At 34.4% G+C, this 24653-nt stretch overlaps 1 protein-coding gene across 5 annotated transcripts in view; it reads right to left on the bottom strand.

Moving 5' to 3' along the window:
- LRCH2 (leucine rich repeats and calponin homology domain containing 2) overlaps positions 1-24653 on the bottom strand; it is a 103501-nt gene that overhangs the window by 36716 nt on the left and 42132 nt on the right. For 2 of the 5 annotated variants that reach the window (XM_017514701.2, XM_017514702.2), the window contains exons 6-13: positions 16276-16409; positions 11719-11806; positions 11304-11415; positions 11021-11118; positions 10867-10925; positions 9176-9283; positions 4333-4410; positions 2427-2492 (exon numbers count right to left, since the gene is read on the bottom strand). In XM_017514701.2, the coding sequence (XP_017370190.1) occupies positions 2427-2492; positions 4333-4410; positions 9176-9283; positions 10867-10925; positions 11021-11118; positions 11304-11415; positions 11719-11806; positions 16276-16409 (743 nt within the window). The remainder of the gene's footprint in view (positions 1-2426; positions 2493-4332; positions 4411-9175; positions 9284-10866; positions 10926-11020; positions 11119-11303; positions 11416-11718; positions 11807-16275; positions 16410-24653) is intronic. The other 3 variants (XM_017514703.2, XM_017514704.2, XM_017514705.2) reach the window with 2 other exon arrangements.

The following is a 24653-nucleotide window of genomic DNA, read 5'->3' as shown; positions in this document are numbered from 1 at the left end:
CTCTATATATATTCTAAAGTAGAGCAACAAGATTTACTAATGGATTAGATATCAGGTGTGAGAGAATGAGACAAGTTAAGGATGACTCTGAAGTTTTGAGATGACCAACCAGAAGGATGGAGTTGGCATTTTCTGAAATTGAGAAAAATGTGGGAGGAACAAGTTTAGGGGTACAACAGTAACATTAAGAGTATAGTTTTGGAAAATAATATTTGACATGCCTAATATGCATCTAAGTGGCAGTGTTGGGTATGTAACAGGTTATATAACCCTGCAGTGTGTGTGTGTGTGTGTGTGTGTGTGTGTGTGTGTACATACACATGTACATATATGCAAATGCAAATATTCATATGGAAAATGCAAATGCAAATATTCACATGGAAAAAAGGGCTAAAAGGAAAAGTAGCAAAATAATGTGACTTGTCATCTCTGGAGAGTGAGACAATGAGTGATGTTCTTTACTTTTATGTTTGCCAAAGTTTCCAATTTTTCAACAAGAAAGCTACATTACTCTCACAATCAGGAAAACATTAAAGAATTTTTGGTTTTGTCTTTAAAGAAGGAGTTTGATAACTGTTTTGAAAATGAGAAAGGGAAAAGTAATCGTTTTATAAAGGAAAGGCCAGGATTGCATATCATAGTTTTAAGGTTGGGCAATTGAGGCCTTCTCAAGAGAATGTTAGGAACCTGCGGAGGAAGCTTAAGGCAGAAAATAAAGCAAGGGGAAGTAAATAACAGAAACTTAAAGAAAGCAAAAATGTAAGATAGCAGAATTGGTATTCAAAGAGAGAAAAAGTGGGTTAAATTAATTAAATTAAAGGTGAGATGGGTGAATATTCCTAGGCTTGGGTATGAAAAGTAATCTCACACTTGAACCGAATTCTGAAAGACTAAGATAGACAGAGGGAAATTCTAGTAAAGAGACCAGGATGTAGAAGGTAGAACACAGACAAAAAACTAAAAATTAAAAATAAATTAATTAATTAAAAGAAGGTATAACACAGAGATAAAATCATCCTGTAATGAAGAAAGAAATTCTGTTCCTAAAAGCAAATGGTGCCAGTTGCAGACTGTACAAGATGAGGCTCTCAGGGTAAGCAGAAACCCACTTCAACCTTATAGGTTAAGTTAAATATTTTAAGATTTATTCTAAAAGTTGTAAAGAGTCATGAGAAGATAATAAATGGGAGTCACACAGTAAGATTTATGTTTCAGAATTATCACTCTTCTATTGTGCAGAAGACACATTTAATGCTAGACAAAACTGAAGAAAGGAGCTATGTCTGGGGACTATTGCAATAAGCCAAGCACAAAAAGACTACGCCTGAACCAACCTAATTACAATAGGAATGAAGAGGCTGCGATAAATACAAGTAATGTTAAGAAGCTATAATTTTCTGTGAATGACTGGATTGGGAGGGAGTCTCTCTATTAGAGAGAGGAGTTTCTAATAATTCCCAAGTTGCTTTCTTAGGTGATTATATAAATAGTGGTATATTCACTAGGATGGAATATATAGGAGAAAAAAAATAGCTCTGGGGAAAAATAAGTTCAGTTTGGACTATAGGATATCTAGGAAAAAACACTGAGAGGGATGTGAGGCTTTGGAGGAAGCAAACAAAATGGGTTTGTTATCATATGTTAAGACGTGGGGTTCTGAAATCAGAAAACCTGGCTTTGAATCCTGACTCCACCACTTACACCTATGTGACCTTGAGCAAATTTTGAAAATTTCTGAGTTCAGTTTTCTCATCTATAAAATAGGAATAACAATAGTAAAGATTCCATAGAATTACTGCGAGGATTAAATGAGATAACACATCTAAAGCACTAAAGTCACCACACATTTAACAGGCATTCAACAAATGTTAATTCTCTCTGTGTGAACTTCTGTACTACCCTGTGGTTTTGGACATTTACATTCTCAGAGGATTGATGCAGGAGTTGAGTCTAATGTAAATTCAAACCATCAAAAAGAATAAATGAAACTTTCAAGTTCTTCTAGTTCTCAGGAATTCATATATGCGAATTTATGTCATATATTCATATACAAGAATTTATTAACACTCAATTGAAATGAAAATATAAACAATATCATAGAGAATAAATACAATCAATGATTTAAAAAAAAAACACATTATTCCTGTCCGTAATAGCAATATAAAAAATGTTTGCTGAATGAATAGATGAATGATTTTATCATCAAGACAAAAATGTATCTATAAGCATAAAAGACCAGCATTTTTTATTTTGCTTATGTCAAAAGTAAATTTAACTCATGTTCTAACACATTTCCTATTTAAATTATCTAGTTATATTAAATTTATATCACTTATTTAATTAAAGCCTATATATGAAAACATCGCTGTCAAAGGATCAATACTCATTATAAAATATTAAATGTAAAAACTAAGATATTTTTATACCTCTTTTCACATTCCACAGTTTGTTTTGGCTTGTTTCTCATGATAGAAGTTGAATGATTAAGAATCCTAGAAGTAAATCAACACATTAATTCCCAAATATATTAAGGAGAATATTATATCACATTATATAAAAAATCTCCAAAATCAACTGCATCTGGTCCTTGAAGATTTTTGCTAGAAAAGAATATTTAAATATTATTTTGATCAAGTGCCCATAAGTGCACTATTTATACCAAAATGAAGCTCAGCAACTTTCCATGCATCTTCTTTTATAAACTCTCTCAAAGTTTGGGTATCTTCTAGCCATGCTATTATCGCCCTTTGCATATCTAACTTTTGGCTAAGATAGAAGATAAAGAGATAAAGAGGTATCATCATGATTGATTTATTTTCCCAGCACAGCAAATGATATGAGGCATGTTGATGCAATACATAATCATTTTGCCAAATGAAAAACTTTAATCCTAAATGCAAAATCAGTGCTAAAATTCAAGTTTTTTTTAAAAAAGCATGTTTCTTAAACTTTTAATAACTAAACTATTTGAAGAAAACCAAAGAAAAGATAATGATGAACCATTATTAAGAGAGAACTATTTGTATATAATGTTACATAATTCTAAGTATTAATCTCAAAGTCTAAAGTAATGAATTATTAACTATCCTTAACATAAGTAACTATATTTATTTAAGAGGTTTTTCTTTCTTTTTTTTTTTTTTTATTTTGAGACAGAATTTCACTCTTGTTGCCCAGGCTGGAGTGCAATGGCACAATCTCCACTCACCACAACCTCTGCCTCCCAGGTTCAAGCAACTTGCATGTCTCAGCCTCCCAAGTAGCTGGGATTACAGGCATGTGTCACCACACCTGGCTAATTCCGTATTTTCAGTAGAGATGGGGTTTCTCCATGTTGGTCAGGCTAGTCTCGAACTCCTGACTTCAGGTGATCCTCCCGCCTCGGCCTCCCAAAGTGCTTGGATTACAGACGTGAGCCACCCCACCCAGCTATTTAAGAGTTCTTTATGTTACTACATATACAAATATAATTTTCGCTTTTAAAATTTAGTAACATAGAAGTAAAATCTCTGCCTTTTATTCAAAATAAAATCTCCAGATGTTAACTACCCAAAGAATATAAACAAATTTTAAATAAAAGCTACATATTGACTAATAAAATACATAATGATTAAATAAAAGTTGGTAATTACAGAAATATGGTTCACATAAAGAAACCAAAGTCCATTACTCTGGGTTACTCACTAGCTTGGATCTAGTAGGGCCTCACTAGGAAAAATTGATAATGAGATGCAAAGGACAAGTATCATACACAAATCAGTGTAACTTTGGGCCAAACAATTTCAGAATTAAGGACACTTATTCTTCTTTATATAGGCATGCATGAAAATTGACTTAAACTCCTAAATGCAGAAAAATTAAGGTAATGAAATATCCAAAACTATTAGGAAAAATATTTTTTTAAAAGGAGAGAGCAGTAAGTACTATCCTTGGGGAAATATCAGAATTATTGGAAGGTGAGGGGAGTCAAACTGTAAAGGCTTTCACTATGGTAAATTCTGATTCCTTCCCACCACACATTCATTAGCATTATGATTACTTCTGTGTATGAGTCATATTGAAACAGAAAGAAAAAAAGTTGAGATCCATTTACCTATAAAATATATTTTATGTACTTGAGAATTCCCTATGTAAAATTTTGCTATGTACACTGTATTTTATGTTTTACTCTGACATCCAAAGTCAAAACAAACATCTATTCTAATTAAACATCTAGATTATTAACACACTTTCCTAATCCAGTTACCAGTACTTATTTTAAATAAAAGACTATGTAATATAGCTATGTCAACCTGCCCCCTTAATACTTGAAGGCCTCCACAAACTAGATACCTTGATGCATGTCCTGTTGCTCTGGTCCTCTGGAAGAGTTTATCACTGAATGATGCTCTACAATTTAAAGGCCTCCATCTGTATTCACATTTCACATAAATCATCCAAACCAAAAGATGGGAGAAGAAGATGTTTTTGAAGAGGACAGGGTAGTCATTTGTAAAGAACGCAGAAATGAAAGAATAGATAGATTTCAAGGACTAAGAGATCTACCTAAGTAGTTTTAACAAGCTAGAGGTTAACACAGTGCTCCTCCAATTGAAATGTTCATATGATCAGGAAAAATAATAAAACACGTAATGTCCATAATTTCTATAATACTAAAACAAAATTATAAACTTCCCAAACCTAGTTTTGCTTTCCATGATCCTTATTTATACTTTAATTATAACTTTTCATAATTACTTTTTGGTATTTAGCTATATTACATAGTACTCAGAAGCACATCTTTCAACAGCAAAGAAAAAAATCTCTCATGACACACCTAAAAGCAAAGAAAATAATTATTAAAAGGAAAAACATAACAAAATACTACAGAGTAAGTTAGCAGGAACAAACATGCAATGAGAACCAGTTAAATGAAGCTATTTATTGCAAAGTCACACATATATTTTAATCCTTTCTTTAGAATGATAACAAAATTTAAGAAGCCAGCTAAACATGTACTTATTAAGCCCCTTAAGATAATCAATATAAGAAAAAGAGCAGTAGCCACTTTTCTAACACTAACATAAATGAGTAGGACTCGTGGAAATTTGGAGAACTGGCTCAATAATTTATAATACATATCAACTTTTTTTTTGTTTTTCAACAGAATTTCCTTTTTTATTATCAAGTTAATATTAAAAATATTCTAAGAGTATCATTTTATTCTCAGTTCCTTCCTTGATTTCTTTCTGCTCTAAAAAACATGCTCTCTTTTTTATAATTTTATTTTATTTTGGTAAGAACATTTAACATGAGATCTCTCTTAAGAAACTTTTAAGTATACAATACAGTATTGTTAATTACAGGTACAATGTACAGCAGATCTCCAGAACTTATTCATCATACAACATTATTTTTAAGATACTGATTTTTTTTAAGACTATCTTTTTTTAAAATTTCCCAAATGACACTGAAGGTAAAATTATAACTTGCTGAATAGCTATTCAAAGATAATCAAAGTCATTGATTCAGAATAACTTCAATACAATCAGATACAAGTAGAAATAATAATCCAATATTCTGACAGGGGATGATAAAGATTGTTTATCAATTAAAAAAAATTCAACAATAAACTGTAAACATAAAGTAGCTTAATCTACATATCTTAAAGTGGGGGGCAAAGTGGGGGCAGTCAAAGTGGGGGGCAGTCTTTTAAATAACTGGGCTTCAGACTTTAAAACCATATGAGTTATACCAACTTGATGGTTTATTTGCTGATCTCTTTTCCAGTCTTTTTGAGTATTAATTCTGTATACTATCCTCTTGCTGCTCCCCTAGGATAGTTTCATGTACCAAGTACTAGTATAAAGTTTCTTAAATAATCAAAGACATTTTAAAAAATAATATGAACAAAGCAAGTGGCAAAACCTGCCATAAGAAAATCATCACTGAACTCAGTGTAAGCTGTTTTTTAACTACCTCTAGTTTGAGAGAAGATACATGGCTTCATTTAGCTGAGAGCTAACATTGCATTTGTCTTCTACTAGTAGCGAGTTAAAGAACAGTTAAGTAGTATACAGTCAAAGTAGCAGTCCTGGATAATACTTCCTGGTAGGTGAGGGTAATCTTAATACAGTTAAATTATTTTTAATCAAGACTGAAAACAAACAAAAAATTACGATAACTGTTTTAAAACCTAAAAAGAGATGTTACAACTTCTGGCCTACAATTTTAAGTAGCATTTCAGATCCTTCACTAATATATTTGGAATATAAGACACAATAATACAGCATGAAAAGGAAAATCTACAACCAGAGAAGGAATAAATTACACCAAAATCACTGTAGGATACATCTTTATATAGGATTATGCTTAGTTTTTTGGTCTCATTCAAATTCAAGTATTGTGACAGTAAACAAAAAATTTTAATTATCTCAATCTAAAAGATCTAAGCAATAGGAACATATTGTAGAAGGAAGAAAGATTACTTAATAGAAAAAATACTAGATTTAGCATTAAAAATTTCTGAGATCCAAATTAAGTTCAGACATTAACAGAATTGGCCAGGGATCTAAAATTCTCTATACATTATCAAATTTAAAAGTAAAATGTGCTCTTTGGCCGGGAGTGGTGGCTTACGCCTATAATGCCAGCACTTTGGAAGGCCAAGGCAGGTGAAACCCTTGAGGCCAGGAGTTTGAGACCAGCCCAGCCAACATGGCAAAACCCCATCTGTATTAAATACAAAAAAATTGCCAGGCGTGGTGGCATACACCGGTAATCCCAGCTACCTGGGAGGCCAAGGCATGAGAATGACTTGAACCCAGGAGGCAGAGGCTACAGTGAGCCAAGACTGCACCACTGCACTCCAACCTGAGCAACAGAGCAAGACTCTGTCTCAAAAAAAAATGTGCTCTTTACTTTATGATCATATTATAAATATTATAGTATCTGAAAAAATTAGACATACTTATCATAACAATGTAACTTTACAACAATATTTAATCTAAAAAGTTCTTATATTAGTATGTACTAATATCTAAAATGAGAAGCAGAAAAATTACTTTTACATATATCTTGAAGAACAGCAGAAGTTTTTTTTAGGTAGAGCATATAATTTTTAACTAAATTAATGGCTCCTACTAATTTTGAATGTATTGATTTACTTTTCAAGTGATCAACCAAAAATATTATTACTGAGTACTTACTATGTATAAGGCACAGTGCTAGGTGCTATTTTATACTGATTAAAAAACTATCACCAAAAACAAAACCAACGAAAGATAATGATTTTGTCAATGTTTTGCCTAGGCTAGAAAGAATAATTTAAGTCATATGAATGGATGAAAAACTAATATACTAATAGGAAAAATGGAAAGTACAGAAATATTGTACATGGCAATATAAATATCTACAATTAAGCACTCAAATGCTATTCCTAATACCTGAGAAAAATGGATATGGCTGTGGAGTAGAGTGGCATGATCTTGGCTCACTGCAACCTCTGTCTCTCAGGTTCAAGCAATCCTCCCACCTCAGCCTCCCAAATAGCTAGGACCACAGGTGCACACCACCATGCCTGGAAAATTTTTTGTATTTTTGGTAGAGATGGAGTTTCACCATGTTGCCCAGGCTGGCCTTGAACTTCTGAGCTCAAGTGATCTACCCACCTTGGCCTTGGCCTCCCAAAGTGTTGGGATTACAGTCGTAAACCATAGCACCCAGACAGCTGTGGGTTCTTAAGGAAACAATATTCTCTTCCCATAATGATAAATACAATTATTTCACCTGCTAGGTAGAGGAGATAGAAACTTTTTAAGCTCCACAGAACAAGTAGTGGCTTCCTTCATCAAACCTCTTAAACCAAAGGACAACCAACACTTAGATTATATTGGAGGGGGGAAAACAAACACAGCCTCATAAGTTGTCAATTTTAAAAAGGCCCTTTAGAAAGGAATCACAGGAAAAGCTGAAAAGATACACATCACAGAAAAGGCTGACAGAAAGTTATAGTAGAAGAAAAATGTGAACTGTGGATAAAGATACATCAACAAAGAAAGAAATAAAGATTAGTGATTTTCTAATATGATTTTGTTTACCTATAAATGTAGCAGCTGTGCAAAAAAGATACTTAGGCTATTTAGCTTATTAACTATTATCTAGATTGCCCCTAAAAAGTGGCCCCTAGAAACCATATATTTGTCATTTGATGTTTTAATTGTATTTTTCAATGTACATTTAAACAAATGCCAGTATATTTAAATTTGAAACTTCCCAAAACATGGCCATATTAACCATAAACATTTATTATTTTGAATAAATGAAATAAAATACTTATTACATATCCATGTTAGATGCACCAACATATTCTCTTTTCAAAAAAAAAAAAAAAAAAAAAAACCACTCAGATCTTTATCATTTCAAAACTATAAATGTAGTCCTCTCAGTACATGAAGATGGCAATAACAGCCGACCCTCAGCAGCATATGGGACTTTTCCTGCATTAGAAGTGGACTTGTCTTTATTTTATTCTCATTCACACAGTGTCCTTCTCATTGCCAACAACATGTATTTGAAGAAAGACTAACCAAAAGATGGGGAAAATGGTCTTTGACCAAGAAATAGACCAAAGTGAGACAGTGACCCTCAAATCATCATACTGATTTAATCAACCCTTATAAAATTTAGCCCCATTCTAAGGAGTTTAGATATATCCCAAGTAATTCAGAATCTGAGTTTTAAAAAGCACATTATATATACGACATGTACCTATATTTAAAAAAAGCTTACAATGTAAATAATGCTACGGTGAGCTAAAATTAATATCAACAAATAAATCAGTTATTATGATTCAGCACATACATAGGAATAAAAAAGAAATAACTAAGCAATATTAACTATAGTGACTACATATATGAGCACATTTTGTTAGTTGTAAATGTAATTTTACATTTCTGTCCTAAGTATTTCCTATTGCCTTTTAATACAGGTTGAGTATCCCTTATTTGAAATGCTTGGGATTGGACTTCAGATTTTTGAATGAGGGATGCTCAATCTGTAGTTATCCCTTGAGATAGATCTTAAGAGGGCACTATTGTTTACTCAAAACTTCATATACTTTATTTGATAATCTTTAATAATCAGATTTAACGATTATAAAACTTGCCAATTCAAATCTCATTACTGAAAAGAATACCTGTTCTTTTGTTCTTGCTGCAATAATTGAGCAGCTATTTTCCTCAAATCAGTTACTTCCTTCAAATCATCATCCTCTTCCTCTGTCAGTAACTGTTCTTTCTCAAGTCTGAAAGGTGACACAAACATGGTTATCCAAAAAGGAAGGAAGACTATATTTTATGCCAGCTTCCAGAAATAGAAACCATTTTTGTTTTTAACACCATATGAAAGTTAAAATCCTACATTCTCTACTCATTATGAAATGTAGCATACTGGCTGTATTAATATAATTAATGACTAACAAATAATAGCAAAGTATATAAACATTTTTTAAATTTCTGAAATGTGTAATAGTCATAGTAATCTAAAAGTGTATATTCTCCAGCCTTGAGTATAATAAGGACTGCAGAGTTCTCTATGGCCTGTCTTAATACATAAATTTAAAATGTAAAATTTTGTCATTTAATTGAAACATCCTGTTTTTATCAATTCATTTTGATTTTAAAAATATGTATATAAAATGTCTAAATAAAGAAAATCCTAAATAGGTTCAAGTAAGATTGGAAAATTTGCCAGAAAATATTAATATATCATTTTTATCAAAGAGAACAAAAAAATTTTTAAATAAATTGTTATTCAAACTCTAGTTATTTTATCTTAAAGGCATTTCACTTTAAAAACAGTATCAAACCATGAATCTTTGTGACTTTACCACATCGTACATGCCACAGGTGAGTGGCTCCTAAGTTTAAGCAATTGCCCTCATTAGATGACGTGAGAAAGTAAAAGAATGAAATCTAAAGAGTTCAAGACAAAGCAATGTACCTCCTTACAGGGCATCAGAGGTGATTAACAACTTTTAAAATCTACTGACAAAGTCATTTGGAGGCAGCACAATGTAGAAAAAAGAGAAAAGTTTAAAAATCAAAGAGAGCTACATTGACACTAGGTACTAGTGGATATTAGCTAAGTGGTTTTAGGCATAAAACTTAGAGTCTTTGAACTTCATCTTCCTCATCTGAAAAAATGATGTCAATAACTATCCTGCAGGATTTTAATGAAGATTAAATGAGAAACATAAGAAAGCACATAGTACCAATCCTGGTACATGCTAGGTATTCACCAAATGTTCCCTCTTTCCTTTCTGCAGCTATAAAGCAACCTGAAGGAGCAACTGAAAAAATGTGGTAAGTGATATGCCATCATTTTATAAGATGAATGGTTCAGAAAAGATCCAAAGCACAATTATTTTAATAAAATATTGACATAAGTACCCTTTAAAGTCATAACCAGCCTGACAAAAATGGAAAGCACAGTAGAACAAGAGACAGTACATCTGAGTTCCAGACATTTAAAACTCCTGGTTTCAGTGTCTTTACTGGTAAAACGGTATCAATACCATCTATTTTAGAGGGTCGTTAAATAGCTCAAATGAAGCAATGTATGTGACGGTATAGTCCTCCTCAGTAATAATAATAGAAGTCATTATTACACTTCAGGGGGAAAAACAGTGCATATCCTACACTCAAACACTTACTATAATTTTGTGTTTAATTGAGAAATACAGACGTGCAGTATTTAGAAATTAACTATCTATTTAGAAATTAGAAATTAACAAAAATTCATATTTTTTCAAGTACTCTTCAAGTAGGAATATCTAATAATGGCTCAAGTGCTTATAACTAACACTTCAATTTCATATGTGCTTACCTCTTTTTGTCTCCTAATTCTTCATTTTTCTGAGACTTTTCAGAACATTTTTCTTTTCCCTTATAGAAAAGAAAGTTATCATTTTAAATTGTATGGTCCACTTTCATAAGATCAAGAGAACATGTTATTAATATCTGTTCAAAGTTTTATTTACCTTAAAGAAAGATACAAATGATCCAATATGTGCATCTCCCTGTTCAGGAACTGCTATATCTTCTGTGTTGGGGTCAATAAAATCATAAACCTCCTGGTCTAGGTATAGATTAATATTTATTAGAAAATGTACATAGTAAACTATATGCTTGACATTGCTGTCCTTAGAAAAATATGCATTTTCTCAATATAACAGTTGGCTAAAGACAATATAATTTTTTAAAGTCCATTTTTAATGTGGGCTGTGTACATGAAACAAAAATAGCAGGTACCATATGAATTACCTTTCTGAGAATCAGTCTTACTTCCTATTGTGTGACTGTCATTTCTTGAGGTCTGCTCTCTATTTGATTCTGAGACTTGAGAATGAAGGCTGATTGTGTCATCATCTGATGGCTAAAAGGAATAAGCAAAAAAGTAAACCAAGCATTTTAAACATATGATATGAATTATGTTGCTTCAATTTTACATATGAATTACAGAATGTTTGCTTTACATCTCCAGTTCTCAAACCCAAAATTAACATAAGGTTTACTGCTCAGCTTTGAAAATCAGTATGTCCTCCTTTTTCAGTTTTAGTCATAAAATATAAAGATCATATTTTCAAGCAAAATAAAACTCAAGTATACACAAGTGTCTCTATTTCAATGCTCTAATAAAATGGTAAAACAGAATAGACCAGCAATAGAAAATACTCACTTCTGTTGTGGATAATCGTTTTTCTCCATTATCACTTCCAATTCCAGAGTCAGGGCCATGATTTTTATTTGGATAAAAATCTTCCATACTATGGAAATAGAAATCCTAAGAGCAGTTAGAGTTTTCTTCTTAAATAGATAATGCACACTTGACCTAAAATTTCCCTAGATAATACAGAATATATACTCTTGATATCTAAGATCCCTAATTAAGGTCTTGAGGAGAAAAATATCAGAACTCTTCCTACAAAACATCTTATTCATGCCATTCACGCAATATTGTTCTCTTCATATACTCTAAAGTGTCAATTGTTAACAATAACCTATTATTTCTCCTCAGTTATTCAGAAACTCAGGCTGCCTTGTTAGAACATTATCTTGATAGAAGACCTGTTTTTGATATTGGATTGTCAAATTTCATCACAGAGCTTTCAATTTATATGGTTTACTCTTCATTGGCTATAAAAATATGTTTCATTTGTATAAATAATGCCCATCTAATACTTAAGAGAGGATGCAAAAAAGAAGTCTACAAAGTATGGAATATGCAATTCAATACTTTCAAATTCCATTTGTCCTTGCAAATTTCTGAATTACAAAAATGCCACCTAGGAAGCAAAGTATTTTTTACTTTAATTTGCAATTTCATCACACAGTCTACAATGACCACTTATTATGTATGAGGAACTGTGCTACATGTTTAAAAGACAATACCTTACATATGTCTTGTGAAAACTGTAGCAAATTGACAGTGTTTTCTCATTTTATATATGAGAAAACTTAAACTGGAAGGGATTAAGCAATTTACCCAAGGACACACAACTTGCAGCCAGCAGTCCAAATTTGATCCCCAATTATCTAGCACTAAAGTCCCCGGTCATAATCAGTATGTTATAATTCCTCTCTTAAAAACAGTTTCATGCTGAAAAAAAAAAAAAACTGATTTTTGTACTTTTCAGAAGTGTATCAATAAATTAAGGGAAGCACCTACCAAGTATCAGGTACTATGCTGAATGCTTAAGAGAAAATAAAGTTTTTTAAATTTGCCTTCAAAGACCTCTCAACCCAGAGGAAAAATAAATGTGTTTAAATGTTTTGAAGACTATGATGAAGGTAAATACAAAGTGCTATGAGGAAAAAGAAAGGTCAACTAATTCTCCTCGGTAAAGTTAGGAAAGGCATCACTCAAGAATGTGGCATTTTAGCTTAGTCTTGAGGATGAAGACAGGCAATAACTATTAGCATTCACTGAGTGTCTATACTGTGTTATGTACTGTGTTAGATGCACCTCACATTTTAGACCTAATTCTTACAGTCTTAAAGTTATTATTTATTTTTACAAATAAAAATAATAAAGCTTACAAAAGTTAACTTCCCAAGGGGAAAAACTGTAACATTTACTGTTTATCATTTATTGAACTAATAATTGCCAGGCACACATTTAATTCTCACAACTGTAGAAGTGGGTATGGTTAACATTTTAGATGAGGAAACAGACTCGGAGAAGTTAAATAACTTACAAAAGGCCATAAAGAAATTAAATGGTTAAACCACTATTAGAGCCAAAATCCATCTGACTGCACTGCACAAAATACATCCATGTATTTGTAGTAAATATCAAGGATGATAATAAACTATTTGTTGAGGAAATATAATGGGTAAGGCATTGCACTAAGTACTCGATATACATTGCTTCATTTAATCCTGACAGCACCTGTGTGATTATTTTCCTTTTTACATATAAGAAAACTAAGGACCAGAGACATTCAGACTCAAGGACATACAGTTATTAAGAGTCATAAAAGTGTTTCAAAGCCATTGTGGGAGTTCAGTTAGGGTGGTGGTAAAAATATTAAGGGAAAAATATTAGAGTAAGTTATAGAATATAGTCTCAAACCCTTTTGGAAGGCCTAAGAATTTTTTCTATAGTTCTTGGCTGAAGGTAGCCTTGTCCCCTTAGTTAAATAAATTAGAATAGAAACAAAGGAATGTGAGGAGTTTACCTAACTAACTTGTTTACTCATGTGGTTCTAAAATCAACCTTTGATCATTCCAGATGGCTCTCTTGGGGTGGGGAAGTTGACCAGGGATATTACCCTCTAATGGTGTTTGCTTTAGGCCTCAGAACCTGTGCTTTAATCTTTAACCTCTAGTGGGGTTGACTCAGAGGTTTTGTCATTTAATGTATGCCGAATAAAGGCGAGTGGTTGCAACTGTTTCCAGCACTCTCCAGGGAGTCTGTAAGCAGCCCGGGTACTCAGTCAAACTGGCAAAGCATAATATCTGTGTGTCAGTGTACTTTATTCATTCATCACTAAATCAGGGTCTGCAGGACAGACCCCCACAGGTGGTGACCCCAGCAAGCCATATTATGTCTGACTCTAAAAGCTATTATATGTAACTACTGTAATGACTATCTATGTATAATAAAGAGTTTACAGAACAGACAAGACATAGAAGGGCATTCTAGGTGGTAAGAACCATATAGCCAAGAGCCTGAGTATGAAAGTGGAAAGCACATACAAGAATTTTCTAAGTAGTTCAATACAGGCTGTGAGTGAGAAATTAACGCAACTGACAACCCACTTTATAGACCTGTACTGTTCAATATGGTAAGTAGCCAGTAGCTTTATATGGCCATTCCAAATTGAGACACATTATACACGTAAAATACATACCAGATTTCAAAGATTAAATATTTTCAAAACATGTAAAATATCTCACCAAGTTTTCACATTAATTACACATTGAAATGATAATATTTTGGATATACCCAACTAAATAACATGTATTTCTTTTTACTTTTTTCAAAATGGATAACAAAAAAATAAAAATTATATATATGTCTCATATTATATTTTTATTGAATGGTCCTGCTAGAGAATCTCTCCAAAATATATCTTAATTCTGCCCATTTCTTTTCATCTCCATTGTAATCACTTTATTCTAGACCCCCTGATTTCTTGGCAGTACTACAACAACTCAACTGGTCCCTGTACTTATATTTTTGCTTACTTCCAATCTATTCTGCCACGAGCCAAAATAGTTTTTTTTAAAAAAAGGAACATGAGCCAAATCATGTTATTCCCCCACTTAAAGCTGTCCAATGATTTCCCACTGTACTTTTAAGTAAAATTCAAACTTCTGACCACATCCTACAAAGCACCCAAATGACTTGAACTCTGACTACCTCTCTAAATCAACTTGTATCACATTATTCCCCTTCAGCTGCTCTGCTTCAATCATGTTGCCCCCCTTTCAGTTGTTTGAACACACCAAGTTCCTTCCTAACTTAAGGCCATGGCAATGTCATTTTTTGTGCCTAAGATGCTCTTACCTTTGCTCTTCACAGAACTGGCTTTTATTCATTCCCTGACCACACTCTTGAAATGCGTTCCTTCATAGCACTGAATACAATTTGAAATTTTGTTTAAGTGTGTGTATTTACTTGCTTTGTTTATTCACTGACTCCTACTCCACTAGACTGTGAGCACCACGAGTGCCAAGACCAACATGTATGACATTCGGCAAAACATAACTGAATCTACCAGTAGGCATCCAACTGATATTTGTAAAATAAATGACTAAAACAGTACATGCCATTACTAAAAATGAATTCATATTAAAATAAATATAAAGCATATTAAGAGATTAGAATATGTCTTAATTCCAATTTTTGGAGCAATTATTTGGTCTAATACAATTCATAATATTAAACAAAATAATCCTTAAGAACTAAATCTAATGTTTAGATACTTAATTCTACTTACAAAATAAAAATATTCAAGCAAAAGTCCTATTTGGGAATTCAAGAACTTGTGCTGTTAACAATAGTACTTACTATATTGCCATTCAAAGCAATCTAAAATTTATCACATATGCAATGACAAATCTTCAAATATTTTAGGCAAGGGCATGGTCTAGCTTTCTGCAGTCTCACCCCATTCCAGGTTATTTTCTAAACTACTACATGGATTTATACTTTCATAAAATCTTTCAGACCAATCTACATCTTGAAAGGATGAATTAAAAACAGAATACTGAATCTACCATCTCAAAATCTCATGGGAATCAAAACACTGAAATCATAAAGAACATCAAAGATGTCATCAGATTATATCAAAGATGATATTATGATATATCATCTTCAATCCAGACATAAAGACTATGATGAAAGGGAAAATGTGCTCCTCAAAAGTCTTGCTCTTCCACCAACCTCAGTTCAAAGTCAAACTTTACTTGTTGTAACAAATGTACACTACAGTGATCACAAAAGTAAATTAATACTCATCACATGCTGAGAAATTAGTGTTTCTGTACTATAATGTCAAACAATTACATTTTACTACTAAAACTTAAATAATTGAGAAAATGCCAAGATTATTCTAGTATCCTAGAACTTCATTCTATGATGGTGATATTTAGCTTCAGCCAATTATTGATTTTCATGCTGAACCAATCAGCCTAAATATATTCAGAACACTCAAGATTCATAAGTATCTTTTATAACAAGAGAACACAGCAATCATCAAATGAAACTGTAAGAATCTTACATTACCTGTCTGTGAGAGGCTGGGAGGGCATCCGTTTACTCAATGATGGAAGATCCAGGGAATCTGGTTTCTTATCCATTCTGCAACATGCTTGAATATTTAAGTATTTAAATATGTGCACTTTACCCTTTAAACATATCTGTGAATAAAAAATAAAGGCAATTTAACTATATAGTTCCAAATATAAATGATGTCTATCATTTTCAGTCAATAGTCTCAAATTACATTGAGACATCACAATCTTGATTGATATTTTGCATATTTAAATAATGTACTTCTGACACCAGGTGGAAAAATCTGACAACGCTGATACCAGCTAAAGTTCTATTGCCATCTCTGTTCTTATTTTAAAAAGTTAATTTTTTGGTATTTCACTGGAGTTTTGTTGTTAAAAGCAGAATGTACAAACTATTAAACAATATAAAGTTTACAACTCATAAAAGCGTTCTTTATTCAAAAAACTGAAAAGAAATATATTCATTGGAACGGTAAGAAAAGAATAACTAATCTATGGAATTCTTTTCTTTTTTCTTTTTTTTTCTGTTTTTGAGACAGTCTCGCCCTGTCACCCAGGCTGGAATACAATGGCACAATCTCGGCTCACTGCAACCTCCACCTCCTGGGTTCAAACAATTCTCCTACCTCAGCCTCCTGAGTAGCTGGGATTACAGGTGTACGCCACCACACTCAGCTAATTTTTTGTCTTCTTTAAAGTAATCTCATCAAGAAGTTTGGCATAAACACTGGAAAAAGGCTAATATTAAAAAATGTAAATATAGGAAAAATGAATTTCTTGAAAGATACGCTGGTAAGATTAACATAATAAAAGAAAACAATGGTCAATTCAACCAGAATAGTATCCTAGAAATTACTTTCATTGGCTATAGAGAAAATGAATAATGAGGAATAAAATACTATGTGAACAAAGATATTCTGTGTAAAAACACTATAAATAAGAGGTAAGAAAACTGTAAGTTAGTTTTACCGCGGTTAATTACAGTCACTGAGTGACAGCAAATAAATATTTCCCGAAATTCTAATAAAAAATATAACATTTTATGGGTTCACAGAAGCTTACCTCATGTGCAAAAAATCAACAAAGAAAACAGTAAGGCAAGAACATTAAAAAGCAATTATCATTCCAGGTCAAAAGAAAGAACGTCTCTTAGATAATTCTAACAGATACTAGGTCTGTCTTGACCACTGAAAAATTTAATTTAAAAAGAAAATTAAAACTTTTGAGTTATTAGAATAGAAATATATTAATTACCAATTAAATGTGCTAAATATTAATTAATTTTCTATTACAAATTATTAATATTAAATATTATCAACTAAAATGTACTAAAATTAAAATGCCTGAGATAGTATCCTATTATATGTCCAAGCCAAACAAAAATTTATCTTAATTACCAAATTAAGATCTGGTAAATCATTCCCTTTTGTATATTTTAACTTTTTATCATAGTACTTCATGTACGCAGTTTTTAAAACTCAAAAATAATTACAAAGCTGACAAGACATAATCCTCAATTCTACTTCTCTCTTTTTTTTTGGGAAAACAGCGTCTCATTCTGTTGCCCAGGCTGGGGTGCAGTGGCGCAAACATGGCTCACTGCAGCCTTGACATCTTGGGCTCAAGTGATCCTCCAGGATTAGCTGGGATGGGACTACAGGCATGCACCACCATGCCCGGCTAATCTTTTTTATATTTTGCAGAGGCAGGGTCCCACTATGTTGCGCAGGCTGTTCTTGAACTCTTAGGTTCAAGGGATCCTCCCATCTCTGCCTCCCAAAGTGCTGGGATTACAGGCATGAACCACAGTGCCCAGCCCATTCTACTTTCAATCTCTAAGACCGAATTCCCACTTTAAACTCTTTTAGTTGAATTTCTGCTATTTGCCTTCATATTTATAAATAACATACTTCTGCTACTTGTTTTAAATTTTTCAATTGTAGATTCACTGGAGTCTCACTAAGGAAGATGAGAACTTGGATTTCTTACATTAACCACACCACCACCACCATCCCAGCCTCCCCACTTCCTATCAATTCACATAAAATACTTCTCTCTGCAGAAGCATAACATAGTGATTAAAAGCATGGACTCTGGAGTCATGCTGCATTAGGTTGAATCCTGGCTGTAACCCATGCTAGCAATGGGACCTTGAACAAGTCATTTAACTCCTATGCCTGTTTCCTTATATGTAAAATGAGGATAATGACAGTACATGTTTTACAGGGTTAATATAAGAATTAAATGAGTTCAATATATGTAAGGCATTTTCAACAATGTCTATAACACAGTAAGTACTATATAAATGTCTGCTTTTATAGCTATGTCCCAATTTTTCACTAAATCAAAATCCAGTATTTAAATTATGACCAAGAAAATATTCACAGATAAACTCTGCAGAGTAATAGGATTACATTTCCTTTCTCCTATAAGTTTTTGTTTTTTCTAAAGTAATTTATGGCCCCATTTTTTCCTTTGGAAAATTTTCTATATGCCTATTATAAATTCATTCTTGACTTTGACATATCTGTAAAACACCTCTCCATGTGGACAAACACATTAAGTCCTCTCTTTCTTTCTTTTTCTGTCCTTCCTTCCTTTCTCTCTCTTTTGAAAAATGTTCTATATGCCTATTATAAACTCATCTTGACTTTGACAGAACTATAAAACATCTCTCCATGTGAACAAACACATCAAGTCCCTCCCTCCCTCCTTCCCTCTTTTCCTTCCTTCCTTCCTTCCCTCCCTCCCTCCCTCCTTTCTGTCTCTCTGTCTCACATCCTATTGGCTCTGTTTCTGTGGAGAAGCCTCATACAAAGGTTATCTCTATGACCCCTCTCTGTCACTTCCTAGCATTCACTTAGTGACCANGACTGCTGCTTACTAGGCCTATACATAGCTGTCAATCTCAGACATGATGAATTCCTCTTTTTTTAGTTTACTCCCTCACTTTGGTATATTACACCCTCTGCTAGCATCCTAAGAAAGGGTACATGGGAGTTAAAATTTCTAAGACCTTGCATGTTTGAAACCTTTCTCTACCTCACATTTGATAATAGTTTGAGTGTAGAACGTTGAAAATATTCTCTTAGTCCTCAAAGGTATCATTCCAACATCTGGCAGCTTCCACGGCTGCTGCTAGAAAGTCATTCTGATTGGCACTCCTATGAATATGCTCTATTTTTCCTCTTTTTTTTTTCCTCCAGCTTCATTAAAGTATGAGTGACAAATAAAAATTGTTTATATTTAAGGTGTACAATGTGATGCTTTGATATACAGTTGACCCTTGAACAACACAAGTTTGAACTGTGCAGGTCCATTATACATGGATTTTCTTCCACCTCTGCCACTCCTGAGATAACTAGACCAAACCCTCCTTTTCCTCCTCTTCAGCCCTGTTCAACATGAAGACCTTGAGATTTTTATAATGATCAACTTCCACTTAGCAAATAGTAAATATATTTTCTCTTCCTTAGGATTTTCTTAATAACATTTGCTTTTCTCTAGCTTACTTGATTGTAATAATACAGTAAATAACATGTAACATACAAAATATGTGTTAGACAACTGTTTATGTTATCCATAAGCCTTCCAGTCAACAGTAGGTTACTAGTAGCTAAGTTTTTTAAGAGTCCAAAGTTATACATGGATTTTTATGGTATGTGGGGGTCAATGCCCCTAACACCCATGTTGTTCAAGGATCAACTGTAGTATACATTGTGAAATGATTTCCACAGCCAAGCTAATTAACATGCCCATCACCTCATATAGTTACCTTGTTTGCATGTGTCGTGAGAACACTTCAGTTCAATTATCTGAACAAATTTTTAGTATACAATATTATTGACTATTATCATCATGCTATATGATAGGTCTCCAGTACTTATTCATCTTATAACTGAAGGATGGTATCATTTAAAATCTTCCCTTTATCACACCCCTCAGCCCCTGATAACCACCATTCTACTCTCTGTCACTATGAGTTCAACTTTTTATTTTTTTTTAATCTATATATACGTCAGATAGTGCAGCATTTATCTTCCTGTGTCTGGTTTATTTCAGTTAGCATAATGTTCTCAAGTTTCATCCATGTTGTTGCAAATGACAGGATTTCCTTCTTTTCCTAAGGCTAAATAATATTGCATTACACACAGACACATCTTCACCCCCTCAACACACACTATATTTTCTTTATTCATTTATCAGTTGACAGACATATAGGTTGTTTCCATATATTGACTGTAATGAATAATCCAATGAACATGGGAGTGCAGATTATTTCTTTAAGATCCTGATTCCATTTCCTTTGGATATTGTAATTTGTAAGGAATGTATACTTGGTCTTGCTCCTGTTTCCTACACACAGCTCCTAAAACTCCTACACAATCTCTTAAGTGATAAGTATCCTTTTGTACACTAATAAATGACTGGTGGCTGGGAGCTCCTGGATAGCCACAAGATAGGGGCCTGACTGCCAGGAAAACCAACCATGGGATAAGAGAGTTGAAACTCTCAGTCCTACCTCTCTCACCTCCAGGAACCAGAGAAGGGCTGAAAGTTGAGTTGATCATCAATGATCAATGCTGTAACCAATCATGCCTCCTCAACGAAGCCTCCATAAAAACCAAGAGGACAGGGTTCGGAAAGCTTACAAATTGCTAAACACGTGGAGATGCCTACAAGGTGGTGTGACCGAAGAGGGCATGGAAGCTTCGTTGAGTCTCAGAAAACAATACACCAAAATGAAAGCCTCAGAAGCAGCCTCAGAGGCAAAGTTTTTCTCTGACTTTCTCCAGAGCCCCTGTCTCTAACCTACTCATTCTCACCAGGGGCAAGTCATAGAAACAAGAATTTCTCTTCCCCAAGGCCAGTCATAGGTACTAGAACCCCTTTTTTTCCAAAGCAAGCCATAAAGACTAAAAATATTACTCTAAGCTTCCCCTACCTTTCTGTGTAACCACTGGCCATAAAGAAATTAAAACCCTTATTCCAGAGGAGTCCTATCCTATATGCAGGAGGAACAAATGCTACAACAGAGACGCCAAGAAAAGGCCTTGCTAGATTCTCCCATTCCAACTATTACCATTAGCTTATACTCTTTTTTTTTTTTTCGTCCAATCACATTTTTACATCACTGTCCCAGTCTCAGTTGAATCTAAGCATAAGTCAGTTAACTTTCTCTATATCTTTGGGTCCGCATTCCGAAGGCTCCAGTGTTACATAAAACTATATCAAATAAATTTTTTATCCTTTTATCTTGTTTACTTGTTTTTTGTTATAGGGGTATCAGCCATGACCCTTACGATGGGGAAGAAAGGGATCAAGCCCTCTCTACCCCTTCAGTTGACACACCCTCTCACATACCTTGTCCTATCCATCTCTTCCATCTGGCTATTCATTTGTATACTTTGTAATAAATTAGCAATAGTAAGTAAAGTGTTTCCCTGAGTTCTGTGAACCACTCTAGTAAATTAATTGAATCTGAGGAGGGGGTCATGAGAACCTGAATTCATAGCTGTTCAGTCAGAAGTATAGAAGAGCAGTCTGTGGGACTGAGCTCTTAACCTATGGGATCTGATGTTGATTCCAGGTAGCGTCAGAATTGAATTGAATTATAGGACACCCAGTCAATGTCTGCTGGAGAACTGCTTGGTAGTGTGAAGAAATCTCCACACATTTTGGTGACCAGAAGTGAAGTATTCTGTATTGAGGGTTAGACTGGAAAAACAGTTTGGTTTGTTTTTCTATCTCTTACAGATATATACCCAGAAGTGGGATTAAAGGACTATGTTAACTTTTCTTCCCAGGTCCACAAGGGGCATGGTTAAAGGCAAGAACTTCCCAGTGCCATACCTCCATTCACCTTCCCATCTGGGAGCCTAGAGTTTTTTGTCTAACTTTCCCACGTGGGAAGGGTAGGCAGCCCAGGTGAGCTCCCTTTGTTTATTAGAAAGTCCACCAAAACCCTTGGAAGGAGGGCCTCTATTGTGAACCAGGCAGCCAAACCAGCATCAGAGTCAAAGATCAGTCACTCCAGAGGAAGTTTGGAAAAGCTCCTCTCACTGGACAAGAACTTGAATGGGGTGGGAGTAACTCTGGGGTTAAATTCCCTCCTACTCCCTTACCTATAGGGACTCCATCTCTGGATTCCCTCCCACAACAGCGTGGGACCGAGCTATCTCTCTCTCTCTCTCTCTCTCTCTCTCTCTCTCTCTCTCTCTCTCTCTCTTTCTCTGCATAATAAATCGCTTTTCCGTAAAGCTTTTTGGGTTCAATATTTACTTGAACAATATCACCGCACCACCTGGGTCTCCTCCCCATTTTTGGGTAAGTAAGAGACCAAGGACCTGGAAAAAACATATCTGATCGGGGAACAATGAGCGTTTTTGGAACACCCCTGCAGCCCTGCTCCTGTCTCCCGGTTACAGGTTGGAATATCATATGGTAGCTCTATTTTCAGTTTTCTGAGGAAGCTCTATACTGTTTTCCATAATGGCTGTAGAATTTTACATACCCATCAATACTGTACAACAGTTTCCTTTTCTCCATATCCTTGCCAACACTGGTTATCTTTTCTTTTTGATAATAGGTATCCTAACAAGTGTGAAGTAATATCTCATTGTGGCTTTGATTGACATTTCCCTGATGACCAGAAATGCTAAACATCTTTACATACAGCTGTTGGTCATTTGTATGTCTTCTTTGAAAAAAATGCCTATTCAAGTCCTTTGCCTATTTTTTAATTGGGTTAATATTAATTTTTTTGCTATTGAGCTGTATGAGTTCCCTATATATTTTGGCTATTAACTCCTTATCAGAGATATGGTTTACAAATATTTCTGGATATACACACAAAAAAATTAATGTGCTCCCTTTTGTTTCAATGAAAGCCTTTTCATGTTTTGGTCTCTGTCTTTCATGTTAGAGATTATTTTTGCAATGTCTAATGATCCGTGGGTGTCTGTTCATTTTCTTTTATTTTCTTAGACAGAGTCTTACTCTGTAACCCAAGCTGGAGTGCAGTGGCACAATCTCGACTCACTGCAACCTCCACCTCTGGGCCTCAAGCGATTCTTGTGCCTCAGCCTTCTGAGTAGCTAGGACTACCGGCGAGCGCTACCACACCCAGCTAATTTTTTGTATTTTAGTAGAGACAGGGTTTTACAATATTGCCCAGGGTGGTCTCAAACCCCTGAGCTCAGGTGATCTGCCTGCCATGGCCTCCCAAAGTGCTGGGACTATAGGTGTGAGCCACCACACCCAGCCCTTTTTTTTTCGTTTTTTTTTTTTTTTTTAAAGACAGGGTATCACTCTGTTGTCTAGGCTGGAGTACAGTGGCACGATCACAGCTCATGGCAGCCTCAAACTACTGGGTTCAAGCAATCCTCCTACCTCAGCCTTCCAAGGTTCCAAAGTACTGGAATTATAGGCATGAGCTACCACCTGATCTATCTGTTAATTTTGAAAGGGGATAATAAAAAACAAACTGGAAGCTCTGTGTACATGGGGAAGTTTCCTGATGGTGACCTTCCACCTATCTGGTGATCAGACACAGACTAGCCATTTCATCGGGTGACCCCAAAAGTTCAGTACCTAGATACGTCTCTTCTCCTGGCGCAGTTTACTTTACTAAGGAAGAAATCCACCAATTCTGTCTGAGATATGTAAGACAGGCTGCAAGCATTCTGGGAGCCAAGCTGCAGGGTCTCAACATTCGGCAAGCAAACATTCACTGTTTTCAGTATGGGGTCTCACTCTTGCTATAAGCTGTACCTGGAGCCCCTGACTCTGGTTCAATCCCTTTATAGCTTTACTGTCCAATAGGGTACCACTAGCCACATTTTACTTTAAGTACTGGGATACATGTGCAAAATGTACAGGTTTGTTACATAGGTATACATGTGCCATGGTGGTTTGCTGTACCTATCAATCCATCATCCAGATTTTAAGCCCCACATGCATTAGGTATTTCTCCTAATGTTCTCCCTCCCCTTGCCACCCACCCCCTGACAGGCCCTAGTGTGTGATATTCCCCTCCCTCTGTCCATGTGTTCTCATTGTTCAACTTCCACTTATGAGTGAGAACATGTGGTGTTTGGTTTTCTGCTCCACATGTGTCTATTTAAATGTAGATTAATCAAATCAAAATAAAACTAAAAATTCAGTTCTTTTGTCACACTATACACTTTCGAGTACTCAGTAGCCACTATGGCTACCGTATTGGACGGTACAGACATAGAACATACCTATTACCACAGCAAGTACAAGTGGGACAGTGCTTCTCTAAAGAGTAAATACCAGTCTTCTGCTGAGGCAAGAAGTGAGTCATCATCTGGTCACTGAGCTAAAGGAGAAAGCCTAAGGATT

Source organism: Cebus imitator, unplaced genomic scaffold (genome assembly GCF_001604975.1).
Source record: "Cebus imitator isolate Cc_AM_T3 unplaced genomic scaffold, Cebus_imitator-1.0 Scaffold535, whole genome shotgun sequence".
Classification (NCBI taxonomy): Eukaryota; Metazoa; Chordata; class Mammalia; order Primates; family Cebidae; genus Cebus; species Cebus imitator.
This window is presented reverse-complemented; position numbering and strand designations above follow the sequence as displayed.